This window comes from Eublepharis macularius, chromosome 8, assembly GCF_028583425.1.
Source record: "Eublepharis macularius isolate TG4126 chromosome 8, MPM_Emac_v1.0, whole genome shotgun sequence".
In the NCBI taxonomy this organism is placed as follows: Eukaryota; Metazoa; Chordata; class Lepidosauria; order Squamata; family Eublepharidae; genus Eublepharis; species Eublepharis macularius.
Window position 1 is genome coordinate 101,104,254 of NC_072797.1, and position 18,308 is coordinate 101,122,561.

The 18,308-nt window shown below is 41.6% G+C and overlaps 1 protein-coding gene across 1 annotated transcript in view; it reads left to right on the forward strand.

Moving 5' to 3' along the window:
• Positions 1 to 18,308, forward strand: part of DOCK8 (dedicator of cytokinesis 8) — a 125,556-nt gene that overhangs the window by 28,021 nt on the left and 79,227 nt on the right. Inside the window, 8 exon segments of the mRNA XM_054986167.1 lie at positions 1,154 to 1,239; positions 2,833 to 2,899; positions 4,471 to 4,620; positions 8,220 to 8,300; positions 10,836 to 10,995; positions 14,150 to 14,289; positions 15,352 to 15,445; positions 15,841 to 16,003. Coding sequence (XP_054842142.1) covers positions 1,154 to 1,239; positions 2,833 to 2,899; positions 4,471 to 4,620; positions 8,220 to 8,300; positions 10,836 to 10,995; positions 14,150 to 14,289; positions 15,352 to 15,445; positions 15,841 to 16,003 — 941 coding nt within the window.

Sequence of the window (18,308 nt, forward strand, 5' to 3'; positions counted from 1 at the left end):
GCTCTTAGTTATAGGGCAAATTAATCTTAGACTGTGTCCACACTGTTGGTGCAGTCATATTTCTATTTCAGTTGAATTGGAATTCTTCTGTAAGGGGATGCCCGTATTATTGGCTGGGATCCAAACTTGATGCACTGCTTATGTGCAGAGACTTTTATGCTTCTCTTCCCCCTTGTAGTAGCAGCCCCTGCTTCCAAAATTGGGGGGTCTCACTGGAGTCCCGACCTGTAAGGAACAGTTGGCTACTGCTGGAATAAAATTTTGCCCCTCCCTTGAAAAGAAACAGAAGAATTTAGAACCAGCTCTACCTGTTCCTATAGCACTGACATTGCATCAGATCATGATGACTAGATGGTACAAGTGCATGGCACAGTATGGATCCCACAGGTTGGAAGTGTGCCATCTAATGAATTCTCTGTGGAATACTGAAAGCCTAGCAGTATGCTGAACTGGGTGAATTTTTATTTTGTTTTTTTGTCTATGGAATCCCAAATCAGCAGCTAGGTTTTGATGGAGCTTGGATGATCATATGACCAAATATAATCCACATTCAATAAGTAATGGAAGATTACATCCCAGACTAAAAATGAAGCTAGCTGTGGTCATGTGGGGTCATCCTTTATGTGGCTGTATTCAGCACATTGTATTTTGTGTGTGTGTCTCTCATCCTATCTTTCAGGTGAGTGGGTGGGGGGAATATGGGTTAGAAAAGCATGTAAAAATTTCCACTGAGGACCATGGTTAGTTAAAGAAAATGCAGCATCTTGTTTAACATGTCTAAGTAGCAAGTGCTGGTAAAAAAAAGGCCCTGCTCTGCCTAAAATTCTGGAAGGCTGCTTTCAGTCAGAGTAGACAATATGGACTATCTGAACCTAAGTTCTGATTGGTATGAGGCAGTTTCATACCTTCACATGAGTGATACATTTAATGCTCAATAATAATTAATAAGGTTTTCCTCTATACATACTAGTTCAGAGCAGATCTGTTTGAATGGCCTGAAAGACACAGTTTGGGAGGGATGGTATATGAATTTTTTGCGTTTTTTGTGGTATAGCGCTGCCCAGTTTATATTTATGTGTTGTTCCTGATAACATGGAAGCATCCTGAATGTTGCAACAAAATAATAACTGCTTAATAATATGTTTAATAATAGGAAGATGCAGTGGAAATACGACCAGTGCCTGAATGTCCCAAGGAACATCTGGGCAACAGGATATTGGTGAAAGTACAGACCTTGAAGTAAGTGTCATTGTGACTTCCCCCACGGTTCCAACTAGAGACATGTACAGTTCCATCAAGCTGTGTTGTTATCAGAAAATAATCCTCTTATTATCAGCGAACCACCTACCATACTCATTGAAATGTTTCCTTTTGCATTTTATAATGTCTGTCTGTCTGTCATTAAATTATGAATAATGCAATCTTGTGCAGAGTTACTCCACTGTAAGCTAATCAAAGAGCTTAGAATGGGGTAGCTTTGCATAGAATTGCACTGTGAAAAATACGTTCTTCCAACTTCAGTTTTGGCTAGAGACCCCACCCGCTGTATGAGGAGGTTTACTAAAAATGCTGCAAAGGCCACAATAAGGACATGATATGCCTTGAATGAAGATATCAATTGATGGTGCAAGTCTGTAAATGAGAAGATGCCCTGATCCCATACCATGTAGGGATATAAAGTAAAGTCCAGTGCATGGAATTTTGCTTTGAAGCATACTGAAAGTTAGTGAAATTCTTTAGAAGTGATTTATGTTCTCTATCACTTGTTCTTGCTAGTAGTCTAGGTATCATATTTTAACTAGTTAGAGCTTCTGAACAGACTTCAAAGGTAGCCCCACATAGACACATTTCCATAGTCCAGCCTGGATGTAACGAGAACCTAGGCAACTATGGCCAAATTACGGCTTTCAGGGAAGGGTTACAGCTGGCAAACCAGTCAAATTTGGTAAAAGTACTATGTAACCAAAAGAGGGCTGAGTCTCCATCTGTACACTCAGACTGAAAAGCACCATAAGCTGCAAACCGGCTCCTCGAGGGAACACAACTCACCTGGAATAGGCTGACTTTCCAGTCCTCTGTTTGCCTTACAATCAACAAAGCGCACTGTAGTCATATCTGGGCTGTATTTCAGTTTATCATCCAGCCCATTACAATCTTTAGACTTCATGCCAATAGGTCCATCCTTCACCTGACACAGTTGAAAAGTAGAATCGGATGTCATCGAAATATTGATGACACCTCAGTCTGCCTTTTGGGACTACTCAGCCAGTCTCAGGACCAGAACCAATGGAGGACAGTGCCTCCAAGACTTACCTGAGTTGTTTCAGTATGATACTCTGGTTCAGTGGCATAGAAAGCTGATGAGACTCAACAGGGTTGCACTCTCCCTTTCCTTTCCTGGGCATTGCTGTCAGCCAGGGTGACTGAGACAGTTTCAGTCCCCAAATCAGGCCTGAAAATGGATTGTGTCCAGACAATCTGTTTCATCACAGAGAGCCTGGTGTGGTGCAGCCACCCCTTACTTGAGAACCTGCCTAAAAATGAATATTTTCAATTGGACAATAGCTCTTTAAATCTTTAATGTCTAAGGCAAAGTCCCTCTCATTCATCTTCATGACATCATCAAGACTAATAATCATTTTGTTCAATTGTGACAAATTCTTTCTGACAGAATCAGTGTGAAGGTGGTCTCTTATGCCCACAAATAAAATAAATATATCTTAGATATATATTTTAGGTAGAATTACTGTAGTCAATGCAGATATTTGTTTCCTTTTGTTTATATGTCAAAGTAATTTAATATTAAGCAGTTTCCTGTCATCTTCTTTACAGATTTGAGATAGAAATAGAACCATTATTTGTAAGCTTAGCCCTCTATGATATAAAAGAAAGGAAAAAGGTAAGAGCTCTCATTAATGTCAGTAATAAAACTATGAAGATAATGCATTGGCTGATAACTGTAGTTGCATTTACTACTCACCTTTAATTGTTAGGACTTTAGACTCTGTATTATGAGTATATATGATCTCAGGAAACACACAGAGATATATAAAAACAAGGCCAGGCAATGGGGCAAAAAAGGGAAAAATGTTTTATTACTCAATATAAAATAATTCCCAAATTCTCGACATGTTTTGCCAACCATGCTTCTTTAGAGGAATATTAGTGTTTCCCTGTTTGTACTCCTGTTGAAGAACACTGAAAGACTAACCCATTCCCCTGAAGAAGCCTGGTTAGTGAAATGTGTAGGGAATTTTTAAACTGAGGAATAAAATACATTTTTTCCTTTTTTGCACCATTGCACTGGCCTTGGTTTTACCTCTCTCTGTGATTGTGCTACCTTTTATTTTCTCTTATTTTATTTTCTCTTATTTTTCTCTTATTTTCTCTTATTTATCTTTTATTTTCTCTTATTTTACATGCAACCATGTAGAGAGCTGGCCATCTTAAATTCTGACCATGCGGTTAACTAAATTTCACTCTGTCTTTGCATTTGGAAAACCAGAACAGTAGAAGCTTCATACAGTTTGCCTCACTATGTAGCCAGCTCTTACAGCTGCACATTTAGTAGTTTAATTCATCCTGTAGTACATTTACAGATGGCTACCACATAGTAAATGGTTATCTTTAGCCACTTTGAATGGCATCCAGCCAGGTTTTTTGCTCCATCTTACCCAGTTCTCCTTGCTACAGCCCCCATCCCATTTAGCTTTTGCCCATGCAAGTGCCATTACCCCCTAAATAGCCTTTTTGAGTTGTCAGAAGGGACTCACAACACTATTTTTCACTAAAAGAAAAGATTATTAGCTCTAACTCTTCATTTTTAATGTGTCTTTCCATTTTCATAATGATCTACTATTTGTTAATAATAAAGTGTTTATTTTACTAGACATAAATTAAGGTAAAGGCAAAGATAGTCCCCTGTGCAAGCACCGAGTCATTACTGACCCATTGGGGGACGTCGTATCACGATGTTTTCTTGGCAGACTTTTTGTTACTGTGTGGTTTGCTGTTGCCTTCCCCAGTCATCTACACTTTACCCCAGGAAACTGGGTATTCATTTTATCGATCTTAGAAGGATGGAAGGCTGAGTCAACCTTGAGCTGGCTCTCTGAACCCAGCTTCTGCCAGGATCGAACTCAGGTTGTGAGCAGAGCTTGGGCTGCAGACATAAATTAGCTGACATGTAATTATTACAGGATTTTCTAAATGTTCCCTTTTTAGTCACTTCATGTGCCATAAATTAAACATGAGGGATATAAATTAGTGGGAAGTAATTCTTGCTTTATTCCTTAGCCATAATGAAGCTAGGCTCTATACCATCTCAATTATAAACCCACAAATTCTGTTTTTGTACTTTAATTAATGTGAACATACATGCAAGTATCATCACAGATGTGAGAATCTATATATAGGTTGCATGCCATTTCATACATAGATTATAAAATCTTATTTTTTAATTTCTTTAAGATATCAGAAAATTTTCATTGTGACCTGAACTCTGAGCAGTTCAAAGGATTCTTGAGATTGCATACACCATGCATTGACTCCTCTAGTCAAGCAAGATCTGCAATATTTTCCATAACGTATCCCTCTCCAGATATCTACCTAGTTCTGAAGGTATGTCATGCTAACAATGGCTTGTTTCTTATTTATATTTTTAACCAGGATTGGTTGTAATGGTGGTTAAGCAACATAGTGTACATCAGCATAATGGAAGGATGGGTACCCACCAGATTCTCTCAATTCTGCTGAATGTATCTAAGGCAGGAGTAGGCAGAGTCCTGTGCCTTTTGACCAACTGCCCCTGCTTCCCTGAGTATATTTCCCCCACAAAATGATACATCTCACAGAAAAAAATTCACAGAATGACTACAGGGGTTACATTAACTAGGAGGTGCAATCTTTGGGCCTTATGATGACTATGTCTGATCCAAAATACAACAGAATTTTAATCAAAGGTGGAAATACTTCAGAAAAAGAGAGCAAAATGCCACTTTTGGGGGGGGTGTCAATATTATTTTATTTTTATTTTCATTATTTATTGATTGCCTTTCTCACTGAGACTCAAGACAGATTACACAGTGTATGTCAATGTGATCAAACATTCAAAAACACTGCAATGGGTATGGATTGCAGAAATTTGAATACAAGCAGAAGCTGATAACAGAGGTGAAGTCAGTGCTGAAACAAAGCATAAGCAATTTAACTTGACATATTGATTCAGAAACTATGCAATAGGTATACAGTACTATAGTCAGCAGCCCCTGTCTCTTTACCAGCATATCTCTACACCATTTCATCACAGTACAGCCCTCTTACTTGTGCAAAGCTCTCCTGAATAATTCAGTTTTTCATGGTTTCATAGGGTAGATCTCCTTATTACTTATATGTACACTGGTACACAATACTTCCATTTCTAATTAATTAGAATTATGTCTGTGACTGGAAGAGTCTCTTTCAATTTTCATAGCGGACAGTAGAGTTGTATATAGTAGCTTAGATCCAGCCTGAGCAGGAGGAAATATAAATGGACTTAGTGCAATTCTGCTTGCTCAAGACTGTGCAACACTTAGCACAGGGGTCCTCAACTTTTTTGTTCCTGTGGGCAGCTTTGGAATTCTGACATTTGATGGAGGATGCAACCACCAAATGGTTGCATCAAGAGATGGAGCCAACCACAAATCTCTGTGAGGTCATGCGTACCCAACAGCAACTCTTCAACATTTCAGGCAGAAACTCTCTTTCACACTGCTTGTCTTCAGTGATACAGTAAAGATCGTTGTGTTGTGGTGGCAGCTGTTACTGAACTTTTTCAAAAATCTGGATAGCCAATTGTGGCATCGCTGGGCAATGCTCAGACAGTCTGGAGTTCTGGGCCCTTATTATATGAGGCAAGGGTTCAGATTAGGGATGTGCTATTCGAGTTTCGCTTCGGGTAAAGATACCCGAAGCGGATCCGATTTGGAAAGCTTCAGTATTCCATGCTCGCCCCGCTTCGGAATACCAAAGCAAAGCTTTCCGAAGCATTCGGAAATGCTTCAGAAAGCTTCGGGGCTTGTTTAATGGGCCCCGCTGCTTCTTGCAAGCAGCGGCGGGGGCCTTTAAACATCAACCCCCCACCTTCCCCCCACCTACCTTGCGGTGGCTCTGGGCTGGCTCTTCTGCCGCTGCAAGGGCCGAAGGAGGCGGAGAAAGCCCTTCCTGCCCCTCAAATGGCTGCCAGCCACCAGCACGCCGTGGCCATTTGAGGGGCAGGAAGAGCCAGAGGAGGCGGCTCCGGCCTTCCCCACCACCCCGCAGGCTCGGGGGGCGGTGGGGGGCGGCAGAGAGCCGGCTGGCTCCAGGCCACGCTGCCTTGTGCCGCTGCCCAGCTGATGACCCTCCCGCTGCCAGGTAAGTCGGTGGGGGTTGGAGGAGTCTCCCCAGGGTTGGGTGGGGGGTGGAATGGTCTCCCCAGGGGGGTGGGGGTAGAGGGGTTGCCCCAGGGAGGGTGGGTGGTGGTGGTGGTGGTGGTGAGTTCCCCCCCTCACTTCAGTATGCTCTGAATCTTTACAGAGCATACCGAAGCGACTCCTGAACCCCAAATCCGAAGCGGCTTGCCGCTTCAGATTTGGGGATATTCCGAATCGGTTTCCCTCTTCGGGTAAACCCGAAGCGGGAATACCAAATATCCCCACCCATGCACAGCCCTAGTTCAGATGCCAGGGCCTCTTTTCTCCCCCAAGTACATGCCAGTGTCACTGCTCAGTTTGAGGGCAAACATTTACTCAGAGATTTGTACAGTCAAGGCAAGGAAGTGGTGTTGTCAAGGGTTTCTTGCCTAACATATCCTTTTTTAAAACAGTGTTTCAATTAGTACGATTTAAAATATTTACATCAATGTGTGTGAGGGTACTTTTGTCCTTTGCATGTTTGGCTGAAATTCAGAGTGAGTGAGTGAAATTTTAAATGAAGTTATATCTGCTTCCAGAATTTGTCTGGACTAGGTAGATTGCCTACTTAGGGTAAACACAATTAAAAGTGCAAAGCCTGTTGCTCTTTTCCCTTCATATACCAAATAGATTCTCCAGTTTATGCGGGGAAATTCTATAAACTGAATATTTTGCCAATTTTACCTACTCATAATTTGAAGTCACTGGTATTTCAGTTTAATTCTTGCAGTTTTGAGATGTTCTGATATGCTAAATGCTCTTAATGCATAGTGTTGGAAATGATTTGACAATTAGATATTAAAGCAAGAATACAAGTGTGACATTACAGTGGATAAACACACATCTAAGGAGGAGAATTACAATACTACCCTAAGCTGTTACAACCTTTCTAAGCCCATTGACAATGGACTCCAACTGTTACGATGGCACTATTATTCCCACGTTCAGATTTTTAAAACTTTCCCAAATTTAAAAAGGAGCTTGCTGTGCTGTGAGGAGAATACTTTCAAATTTTGCTGCAGGCATGGAGCTTGTGTGCTCTGAGCACGCTCAGTTTGGTGTAGTGGTTAAGAGTGGCAGGACTCTAATTTGGAGAACCGGGTTTGATCCTCACTCCTCCACTTGAAGCCAGCTGGGTGACCTTGGGTCAGTCACAGCATCTAGGAGCTCTCGCAGCCCCACCCACCTCACAAAGTTATATTGCTGTGGGGATAATAATGACATACTTTGTAAACCACTCTGAGTGGGCATTAAGTTGTCCTGAATGGTGGTATAGAAATCGAAAATCAAATGTTATTATTATTCTCATAGTTTCATAATGGGGCAGTTATATTATCAGAGCCTCTGTATATGTATCAAATTGCTAGAAAAGGCACGTGTTGAGGATCATACTGTTAGAATGGCAAACAATATTTCTTCCAATGTATTTCCTCTGCTCAGTTACCTTTTAAAACTCTGATATGTTTACTGTATATATGTTTCTTTTTTCTAAGTTTAAGGTGTTTATCAGTTTTCCCTTATATACAGAGTTTTGTATAAAATCAATACCAGATTGAAATATTTGTACAAGATGTGAATCTCTTAGGTTCAGAATTTTGACCTATAATTTTTATTTATTCTTTCATCTACAGAGATAACCAAGACAGTTCTTGTAGGTGAAATATTCCTGTTTTTTATTGTGTATGTTAAATATACTATTAGTCACTAGATTACTGTGTTGAGTCTGAAGTTCTACCAAAAATATATATTATCTGATGTTATTTGTATTGTGATTTTTTGGGGTAGGTTGAAAAGGTCCTTCAACAAGGAGAAATAGGAGACTGTGCAGAACCCTACATGATTCTAAAAGAAAGTGAAGGTGGGAAGGTATGTATGATACAATGAGAGGTCTTATACACTTATACACCATGCATTGGGAAAAAAAGATTTATGCCAAAATAAGTCTCATCTGATTTTCAATTGATCCAGAATTCTGGGGTTTTTCCTCAAACAAAACACACTGACTTGTAAGTCCCATTTAATTCCATAGCATTTCCTATGTGTAAACACACTTAAGATCTGGCTGTAAGAAAGAGATGGTAGAATCTGCAGATGAATTTGGTATGTAACTTTTGAACGGCTTTCTCAAACTCTGCAGACTGTGTTTAATTGTGCACATTCCTGCCAAAGGGGTCTGCTGTAGGAATAGTAGCTTCTCATATAGGCCACCATCCAGCATCTTTTTAAGCAGGCTTAAGGTCCCCATCTTGCATGGGCTTCTGTACCCTTAAGTCTGTGTGGGATTGTGGCATTACATTGTTGCCTCAATTCATGCATAATGTAAAACTATGGCCCCTTTCGCACTCACATTTAAAAGCGAGGGATCTGAGCAGATGCCCCTATAGCCCTCGCAGCGGCTTTGAACCTCCCCCTTTTACACTCTCTGCTCCCATTTCATTCTCACGTTCTTTGCTACATTTTATATTCACTTGTTCTACTGCGAGGTTTGTGGGCTACTGAATACATGTCACTTTTTTTTAAGTTTGAGCATGCGTGGTAAGAGTGAATCTCCGCTCTCTCTGTGCTGCCGTTTCGAACCCAAACTGTTAAAGTTGGAGCCTTTTTACTTAGAAGACAACACAAAAGCGGCTGCACTGAGATTAACACCAATCCATGCTTTCACCCCCCACTGCCTACTGTTCACGGGATGATCTTCCTTCCCCCCTCTCCCGCCTTTTTTACTGTTCTCTGCAACCAGAGAAGAGCAATAAAAGAAAGCTGGTTCCACGCAGGAAAGGCTGCAGGATGGAAACGTGGGGCGGGGGGAGGAACCACTCCATTTAGCCAGGTCCCAACTGAATGCTTTAAAGAAAGTAATCTTCTTAGGTTTGTGTTGGAAAAAGCTTCCTTCTCCATGAAGCTGTTGTTCTTGTTTTGTACTAGCTCAACAACTCATCAGAAGGGACTGTTAAATGCCCACAATTCTGTTTTGAAGTGCTTGATGCCGCGATGATACTGCCCTTCAGAAGCAGTAAAAAAAATCACATGGGGAGATGAGAAGGGAAGGGGGCAGAGCCCGCACCACCTCTGCTCACCTGGGAAGGAAGCAGAGGAGGTGAGCGATGGGCACAACTGAGCTACAGCTTGGTGCAACGTTGCTGCCCTTTAGAAACAGTAAAAAAAATTCAGATGGGGAGATGAGAAGGGAAGGGGGCAGAGCCTGCACCACCTCTGCTCGCCTTGGAAGGAAGCAGAGGAGGCGAGCGATGGACACAGCTGAGCTGCTGCTTGGTGCAACAGTTGCTGCCCAATGGCAAAAGAAGCATTAGGGGAGCTGACGAGGGTGGGTGTGGTTAAATCTGCTCTGGCCGATCAACTTGTGATAGGAAAGGAAAAGGGGAGGGGGTAGAGATGCAAATATTTTACACTTACTTTCACTGGCCCAAGCACGAGTCAGCATCTGAGGCAAAAAAACAATTGCGTTATGTCTGTAGTCAGATACCCCGGGGAAAACCTAACATAGCCTGGAGCTGTGTCACATGACTAGCTCAGAAGTGTAAAAGGCAGAAAAACATGGGATGCAAAATGGTAATGAACACGCTGTAAAGACCGATTGCGAAATCTTTCTGTCTTATTTTAATTATGGCTAGTTTGTGAAATCACAGTTTGGCTCACAGAAGATCTCTTAAAATTCTGGTTTGCTTCAGCAAATGCTGGTTGCATTGCCATTGCTGTTGCCAGGCATCTCTGAAGCTGGAGCAGACGTTGCACTGAGGAAACAACCAAGAAGAAGCCAGGATGTCCACATTCATATGTCACACAAAACCATAGTTAAGATGGCCTGAAGTTGTTAAACCAACTTCAGGCCGTGGTTTCAGATCCTAGGTTGATGGACCCTGATTTACCACGGTAAATGGAGTGGCCCATGTTCATGTGAGCCGTAGTTAGATTACTTAAACCACAGCTTTTTGTTATTTCTGAACTGAGCCACAGACTCAGCCATTTTTTTAGCCATTTCTTTTTTCTTACAAGGCCATAGGAGAAGTCAAACTCAGCTGTGAGACAACAATCAGCTGTGAGAACAGACCCTTCTGTCTCTTCAGTATAGGCTGCTTGGTTCTGTTGTATGTTTTGACAACAGTTTGTGGTTTCAGGTCTGTTGACTTGCATTCCTCACATTAGTTATAGCACCATTGTGACAAGGCTGTAAAGCTTGGGATAACAACAACAACAACATTTGATTTATATACTGCCCTTCAGGACAACTTAATGCCCACTCAGAACAGTTTAGAGCATTAACAAAAGAATTAACCAATATACTTGTCGAATATATATTGAAAACTGATATTCAGGGGATTAAAAAAAATATTTTTATCCATTCCTTAAAATATTGTGACTAACCATCTCATCTGTATTTTATAGAACAAAGACAAAGTTGAGAAATTAAAGGTACAAGCTGAATCCTTTTGTCAACGTTTGGGAAAATACCGTATGCCTTTTGCTTGGGTCCCAATAAACTTAGCAAATTTCTTCAGTACTCCCACGCTGGAAAGAGATGTTGCAGAATCAGAAGTTTTAAATGGTAAGCTTCAATAATTCTAGCAGTTGTGTGTTTTGATAGATTATGTAATCAAGAAATCAAGCCTCAGCTTCCAGATTTTGAGCTAAAGCAATGTATATACTATATCCATTTTGATCTCTCCATCATTGTAGAACAGTAGAGCTTAAGTGAGTAAACAAAAATTCTCTTACATCTTTTGGAATGAAAACAGAATGATGTCCTCTTGATTTTTACAGTAAGTAAGAGGCCCTGTTGAACAGCTGTCAGTATTCAGAGGAGTTAGCCGTGTTAGTCTGTAGTAGCAAAATTAAAAAGAGTCCAGTAGCACCTTTAAGACTAACCAATTTTATTGTAGCATAAGCTTTCGAGAATCAAGTTCTCTTCGTCAGATGCATGATACAAACTGGGCAAATACAGAAGAGGAGGAGGGAGAGGGGAGAGAAGAGGACATATATCAGAAGGGGACAAGATGCAATTAGAAATGCCAACTTCCAAAAACCAGTGGGAGAACACTTCAATCTACCAGGACATTCCATCAAAGACTTAAAGGTCGCTGTGGTTCAACAGAAACCTGTTCAACAGAAACCTGTTCAACCTGTTCAACAGAAACAGAAAATCCAACGGGAGGCTGCTGAATTGGAATTCATATGCAAATTTGACTCTGTCAAGCTGGGACTGAATAGAGACTATGAATGGTTATCACATTATCACAGGTAACAGATTTCCTTTACAGCGGCGTGGTCTGGGGGAGCCCAGTGGCGCCTGGTATGGGCTTTTGGGGACCACAGTTCTCTTTGTCAGATGCATCTGGCAGGGAGAGCTGTGGTTATCGAAGGCTTATACTACATAGGAATTGGATGCTTATACTGCTACAAACTAAGACGGCAAACTGACTCTACACCAAAAGGAGATGTTTACATTTACTAGCAAAGGAATGTTTTGGTTGCCTCCCCGCTAATTGCATCTTGTCCCCTTCTGATATATGTCCTCTTCTCTCCCCTCTCCCTCCTCCTCTTCTGTATTTGCCCAGTTTGTATCATGCATCTGACGAAGAGCACTTGATTCTCGAAAGCTTATGCTACAATAAAATTGGTTAGTCTTAAAGGTGCTACTGGACTCTTTTTGATTTAGCTGTCAGTATTGTATTTTGCATATAAGAGCTAGTGAGACCTAATATGTAGCGTGTTGGGCAGGGGCCAATCAGCAGGTTACATTTAATATGTTACTTTGAGGTGGATCCATTCCTAACCCTATCCTACCCCATTGAGCAAAGTTTATTTAGTTATTCATTTATTAAACAAATTATTAACTTACTAGCAACAAAGCCCGTTGTGGGGAAAAAATACAACGGGCTCTAGAAAGGGGAGGACAGGCAGGCAGGCATTCCCTGATCCTCTGTCACTGATTCAGCTGGTGAAGGAAGAAAGGTGGGCATTGTCATCTGCTCCACGCCTGATCTGCCAGATCTCGGCCATGTGAAGGGGTGGTGGGCTTTGCTACCTGCTCCATGCTTGATACATGCTGGGTAAAGAGGGGGGGTATTGCCTCCTGTTCTGTGCCTGGCTACTGCTGGGTGAAGGGGGGCAGGCATTGCTGCCTGCTCAGAGCCTGATCCCAACTGGGTGAAAGGGGGTGGGCATTGCCACCTGCTCCCCGCTGGGTGAAGAGAGGAACAGGCATTGCCTCCTGCTCCGTGCCTGATCACGACAGGTGAAGGTGGGTCCTAATACCAGCTGGGTTAAGGCAGAGGGTGGGCATTGCCAACTGCTCCACTCCTGATCCCAAGTGGTTCAGAGGGGGGGCAGGCATTGCCACCTGTTCCGCTGCTGATACCAGCTGGGTTATGGCGGGAAGAGGGCATTGCCACCTGCTTCGCTCCTAATACCAACTGGGTTAAGGTGGGGAGTGTGCATTGCCCCCTGCTCCGCTCCTAATACCAGCTGGGTTAAGGCGGGGAGAGGCCATTGCCACCTGCTCTGCTCCTAATACCAACTGGGTTAAGGTGGCGGGGTGGGCATTGCCACCTGATCTGCTCCTAATACCAGCCGGGTGAAGGTGGGAGGCGGGCATTGCCACCTGCTCCCATCCTGGGCTTCCCACCTTGGCATGTTTTCTGGAGGGACATGGTGCCTTGCCTAGGCTTCCCTCCATGGCAGCTCCCTCTGGTGGTGAACCAGGGTATAAAGTGTGTTGTCTGAAATATGCTTACTCAGTTATATAGTATGATGATTCATTACATTTATATAAATGTAATGTATTATATGAATTTGTTAAATAAATAAGTAACTGGAGCCCTTGGGCTCCAATTTGTAATCTTCTAGTCTAAATATCCTTCCTTCATATCAAGTGGCTCTTCTGTTGGAGGAGAGCTACTTAGAGGATGGCTGGATCTACCCAACTTCCTAGAAATGCTGCCATCTCATGACTTCTCTCCGTCACCATTGTAATGTGCAGTACTGTTCAATGCTTTCTATTTCTTGATCACATGGGGTGTCTCCATAATTGTACCAGACCACTCCAGGAACACATGGCACTTGTGTTTACTTGCCCTGTGTTTTGCAGTAGCAGTGGAAACAAATCATTCCAGTAATGTGTTTCTCTGTTGTACTGTGACCTGCCTTCATCGTTTACTTGTTTGCCGGAATTTCAGTGCTGGAATCTAACACCTACAGCAGTTGAACAAATCTATGAGTCTGTCAGCATTTAACACCACCAGAGCTGGCATAAGAGACTACCTTTTTTGCCTGAACTTTTTATTGTTGCAGCATTGGCTTGATTAAGGGTTTTGATGAACTCAAAAGCTTGCTCTTTATATCTGTGTCAGGCGAGTTGTCTTTTCATAGCCCGCCCCATTTTGCCCTGTGTGAAATGTGTCCGTATCTTGTAGGGATGCTATGAAAGTGAATGAGACAACGTTGATACAGACTGTAAAACCAAACAGGAAATAGCATTTACAATCTTACATCATGTTAAAACGAGAGATGCAGAATTCCTTTTCAGTCCAGAATTCAGTATCTCAGTTTTGTCAAGATGATGGACAGTGTAAACAAAAGGTCAGACTTTCAGTAACTCGGTTCCCGAAACTGTGCAGTATAGCAGCCATGAGTTTCATTCCACCTGACAGACTTGGCTTAAATACAGAAGTCAGATGCATCTGCAATTTTCACACCTAAAGGCCGAGGTTCCACTGGTGACAGAAGAACAATGATGATGCAAGCAAGGAGACTTTCTGAAAGAAGTTTTGGCTCAGAAGATACTCCTGCCACACCCACCTTCAAAACTACCACTCTAACAGTCAACACATTTTTTAAACAGGTACGGTATAGTACACTGACTGCAGTACACTGACACAGAAAATTCTTAGGGTTTTGCCTGTTGTCTCTAACAAGCCCTCTCTACAGGATGCAGGATAGCACTAAGATGATAACAGGAGAAGTGAACTGAAATGAAATCCTGCCCTCAAATCATAGTTGACTTATGGTGACCCCTAATGGGGTTTTCATGGCAAGAGACTAACAGAGGCGGTTTACCGTTAGTTGCCTCTGCGACCCTGGTCTTTGTTGGAGGTCTCCCATCCAATTACTAACCAAGGCTTACCCCACTTAGCTTCTGAGATCTGATGAGATCTGGCTCTCCTGGGCTATCCAGGTCAGGTAATAGGAGAGGTATTTTGATTTTAACATTATGTACAGGACAGGGAATCTCTCTGAACAATAAAGAGAGCCCATTTGTCTAATAATGAAGAAATAAAAGCCTAGCCAACCACATTAATACAGCTGTAGCATTCTCAATTTTTATTCCTTCAAATGTACCCTGACCTGTATTTCATCATAAAACCCAACTTGGCATTTACAGAGGTCCCAGGAGGACTCTCAAGCAGGCATGGATCCAACCCATACAGCTTCAGCAAGTGCCCTTTGCTCAGTGTGCCTTCCAACCATTCCCTGTTCAGATGTGAGGATAGAGTGTGCATGTGCAATCCTCTGCATGCTTGCTCAGCAGTCAGTCCTGCTGTGTTCATTGGTGCTTTTGCCTAGGAAGGTGTGTTCAAGATTGCAGCCTTAATTGATATTAGAAACACTTTTCAAATCCTATCCCTTTAAAATGAATTATAATTTTCTTTAATTGTACTGCTGACTTTTTGCACGTTCTTTTTTGTAAAATTGGAGGAATATTTTCTTTTGTTGGTGAACACAAGACATAAACTGGATTGCATTTAAAAATGCTGCATACAACAAAAACATGAGCATGGAATGCTTGTGCCTGCCAAACATAAGTAACCAGATTTAATCTGGCAGATTACTTCAACAGTCTTTAATGTATAGTTAATTGTAACAGATACCATTAGAACATTAAAGTTATTTCTCCCCTTTATAGGAAGGAGATAGACTTAGTGATGAAGACTTACTTAAGTTTCTAGCTGACTACAAAAGATCTTCCTCCTTGCAGAGAAGAGTGAAGTCTATACCAGGTATGGCCAATAGATCCAGCTTTTGGGGGACCGATACTGCAGCAGGCAAAACCTTCACCTGTTGTCAGAGTCATGCATTTCCTTGGGATGATCTTTCAGGGGCTTCTTTCTCCTCCTCTTGGGTTGAAGCTTTTGCTTTAGCCCTTTCCTCCCAAGCCCATGTTGCTTCATTCCAGCTGTCATTTCCCCTTGCTAGCGTTTTACTTGTTTGCCTTCTTCTCACCTTCATCAGGCAGGAAGGGCCTGTTTCAAACTGTAGCAAGGAACAGTTTTGCACTTTCTACAGATTGTGTGTGCGCTGGAGCCCCTCCTGCCTCTTTACTTGTATTTGGGATTTCTTTCAACTGGTTTCTTTTTGAAATAATATTCAGCTTTCATTATATTTTGTTTTAAAGGATTGCTTAAATTGGAGATCTTACCTGCTCCGGAAGCTCTCACTTATTGTCTCAGCACAGAGTTATTACAAGTGAAGCCTTTCCCTGAAAACCGTAGCCGTCCTCATAAAGAGATTCTGGAATTTCCAGTTCGAGAAGTCTATGTACCCCATACTGTATATAGGTAAGTAAAACATTTTACCACTATATTTCTCTCTGGATTAGGGCCAGAAATCCAATGTGCATCTTATTGGGGATCCTTTACAGCCTGTTGCTGTTGCTGGGATGCACATCCTCGTCCCCATGCATTGTAACTAGTCATGCGCCAAGGCCATTTTTGTTTGACTAAAGGTCAATGGAGTATTTAGAGGGGTGGCAGGAGTCATTTTTAATGTATCACTTAAAATAGAAAAGAGGTTGACATAGTAGTTATTTATTTCATTTAGTTGGGTTAACAAGTTTAGTTACTGTAGTGTAGACTAATGTCACTCTGATTCAGCAACAGGTGAAAGCCAGATGCATGCTCACCCACATCTTGGTGGTCCTCCGTCCTGGGGAGAGTGGGAGGCAAGATGTGGGGCACAGGTGAGGATGGGGCCCCAGCCCCAGTGCCCAACACTGTTATTATGAATAATATTCACAGTAGTAATATAATAGCTTGAAACCAGCAATGCATGAGCAGAAAAAGGTACCTATTGCAATTTCATTTACACAAACAGTAAAACAAGTACTGCATCATCACATGACACTTTGATATAATTTTTAACAAGATAATGTGCATATGGAGCAACAGATGTTTGCATAATTTTATTTAATTTTATTTTGAAACGGAATCAGAAGAAATAATGTGCGGTATGTCTTGTACATGTGGAAAAGATAATTGTGATATAATTGCTTTCACTTAGTGATAGCATATAATGAGAAAATAATTTAGTGCTCATGCAAGAACAGTTGTGCATGTGTAAATCTGTGGGATCCAACTCCATGTATAGATAGTAAGTTGATTGCATGGATGTGTGGTTAGAAACAGAGGAGCACCTTTTACTAGCTTCTTTTAGAAAGTTTCACAAGGTAGATCTTTAGGAGAGCTGATCACCTGTAGGCTCTGATTAGAGTTTCCAGGTGCATGCCAATGGGGGGCAAACTTCCAGCCATTTGTGCCTCTGCAAGCTGATTGCCTGCTGAGTGGTAGGAAAAGGCAGGCTGGGAGATAGGCCGGTGAAGTGGGCATGAATGCGCCTATGTTGCCAGCTAATAATGTCACTTCCAGGATGACCCAGAAGTAATAGCATCACACTATTATTTTCTAAAATTTGGCCCAAAACACAATTTTAGAGAATTGGCCCTGGCACAACACCATCACTTCCAGGTCGTACTGGAAGTGACATCATCACACGGCACCACAAAGCTATACAAGTAGTAAGTTACTGGCACCCCTCCCCAACACCCACCAGGTGCTGGGGAGGGGACCTGTCAACCTTAGTCTGGCATAAAAAAGGGTCTCTTGACAATGAGAAAGATAATGAAAATTCTCCTCTGAATGGCAACAGTGGCAACAGTGCTAAGATGAGACTCATGCACTGCTATCCAGAGCATTACATTAGTGACTTGTACATGCACAACCTTTTTTAAAGGGCATGAGAAATCGTCACACACAGCAGAGAAATGTTGGAAGTGATAGGTGGGGAGAGAGAATAACACTGGACAGAGCACTTTTGAAGAGGAACTGCAAATGAATTCCACCATCTGCTTATGCATCAAGAAAAAGTACTTCTTTAGACCATCCTGAATTTTCTATTATATCATTTCCAGTACAGGGAATGCAATAAATATTTTAAATGTTTCACCACTTAGGACAGAATCTTGGGTATGCAGTCAGGGTCATCTTTGATTCTTATGTTTGTGTATTCCTGTCCAGAGAAAGACTGACCTGTTACTATTCTTTGTTTTAATTAAAAAGAAACCCAATACATTCTATCAAACCCTGCTTAGCATAATGTGAACCATAGAAAATAAAACTCCCACTTCAGAACTGCTTGTTTATTGCAGCATTTTTAGCTGATGCACCACATCTGACATGCCATAATAATATAATAAAGAATTGTTGAGAATTATAGTAGATGGTGATAGCTGCAGAAGCAACCAGCTGGAAAACTGACTACATTAAGAGGTGTTTCCCATTATCAAAGGAAATGTTTACATATATTCAACATTTGGGCTGTCACCCATTTTAAAAAATCTTAGCTGATGAATCATATGGTTGTATTGGATGGATTTAATTTGCTCAAGCTGACACATGAATAAACCAATGTAACTGAAGTTTAATGCAAAGTTTTTATATTTTGGTCATTTTATTTTTATTTATTTATTTATTTCACATTTGTATTCTGCCCTCCACGTGCGCGGGCTCAGGACAGATAACAACCTAGAGAAAATATGAAGGAATGCCTTATCTAAGATAGTACCTCCCCCTCAAGTTATTTTTTATA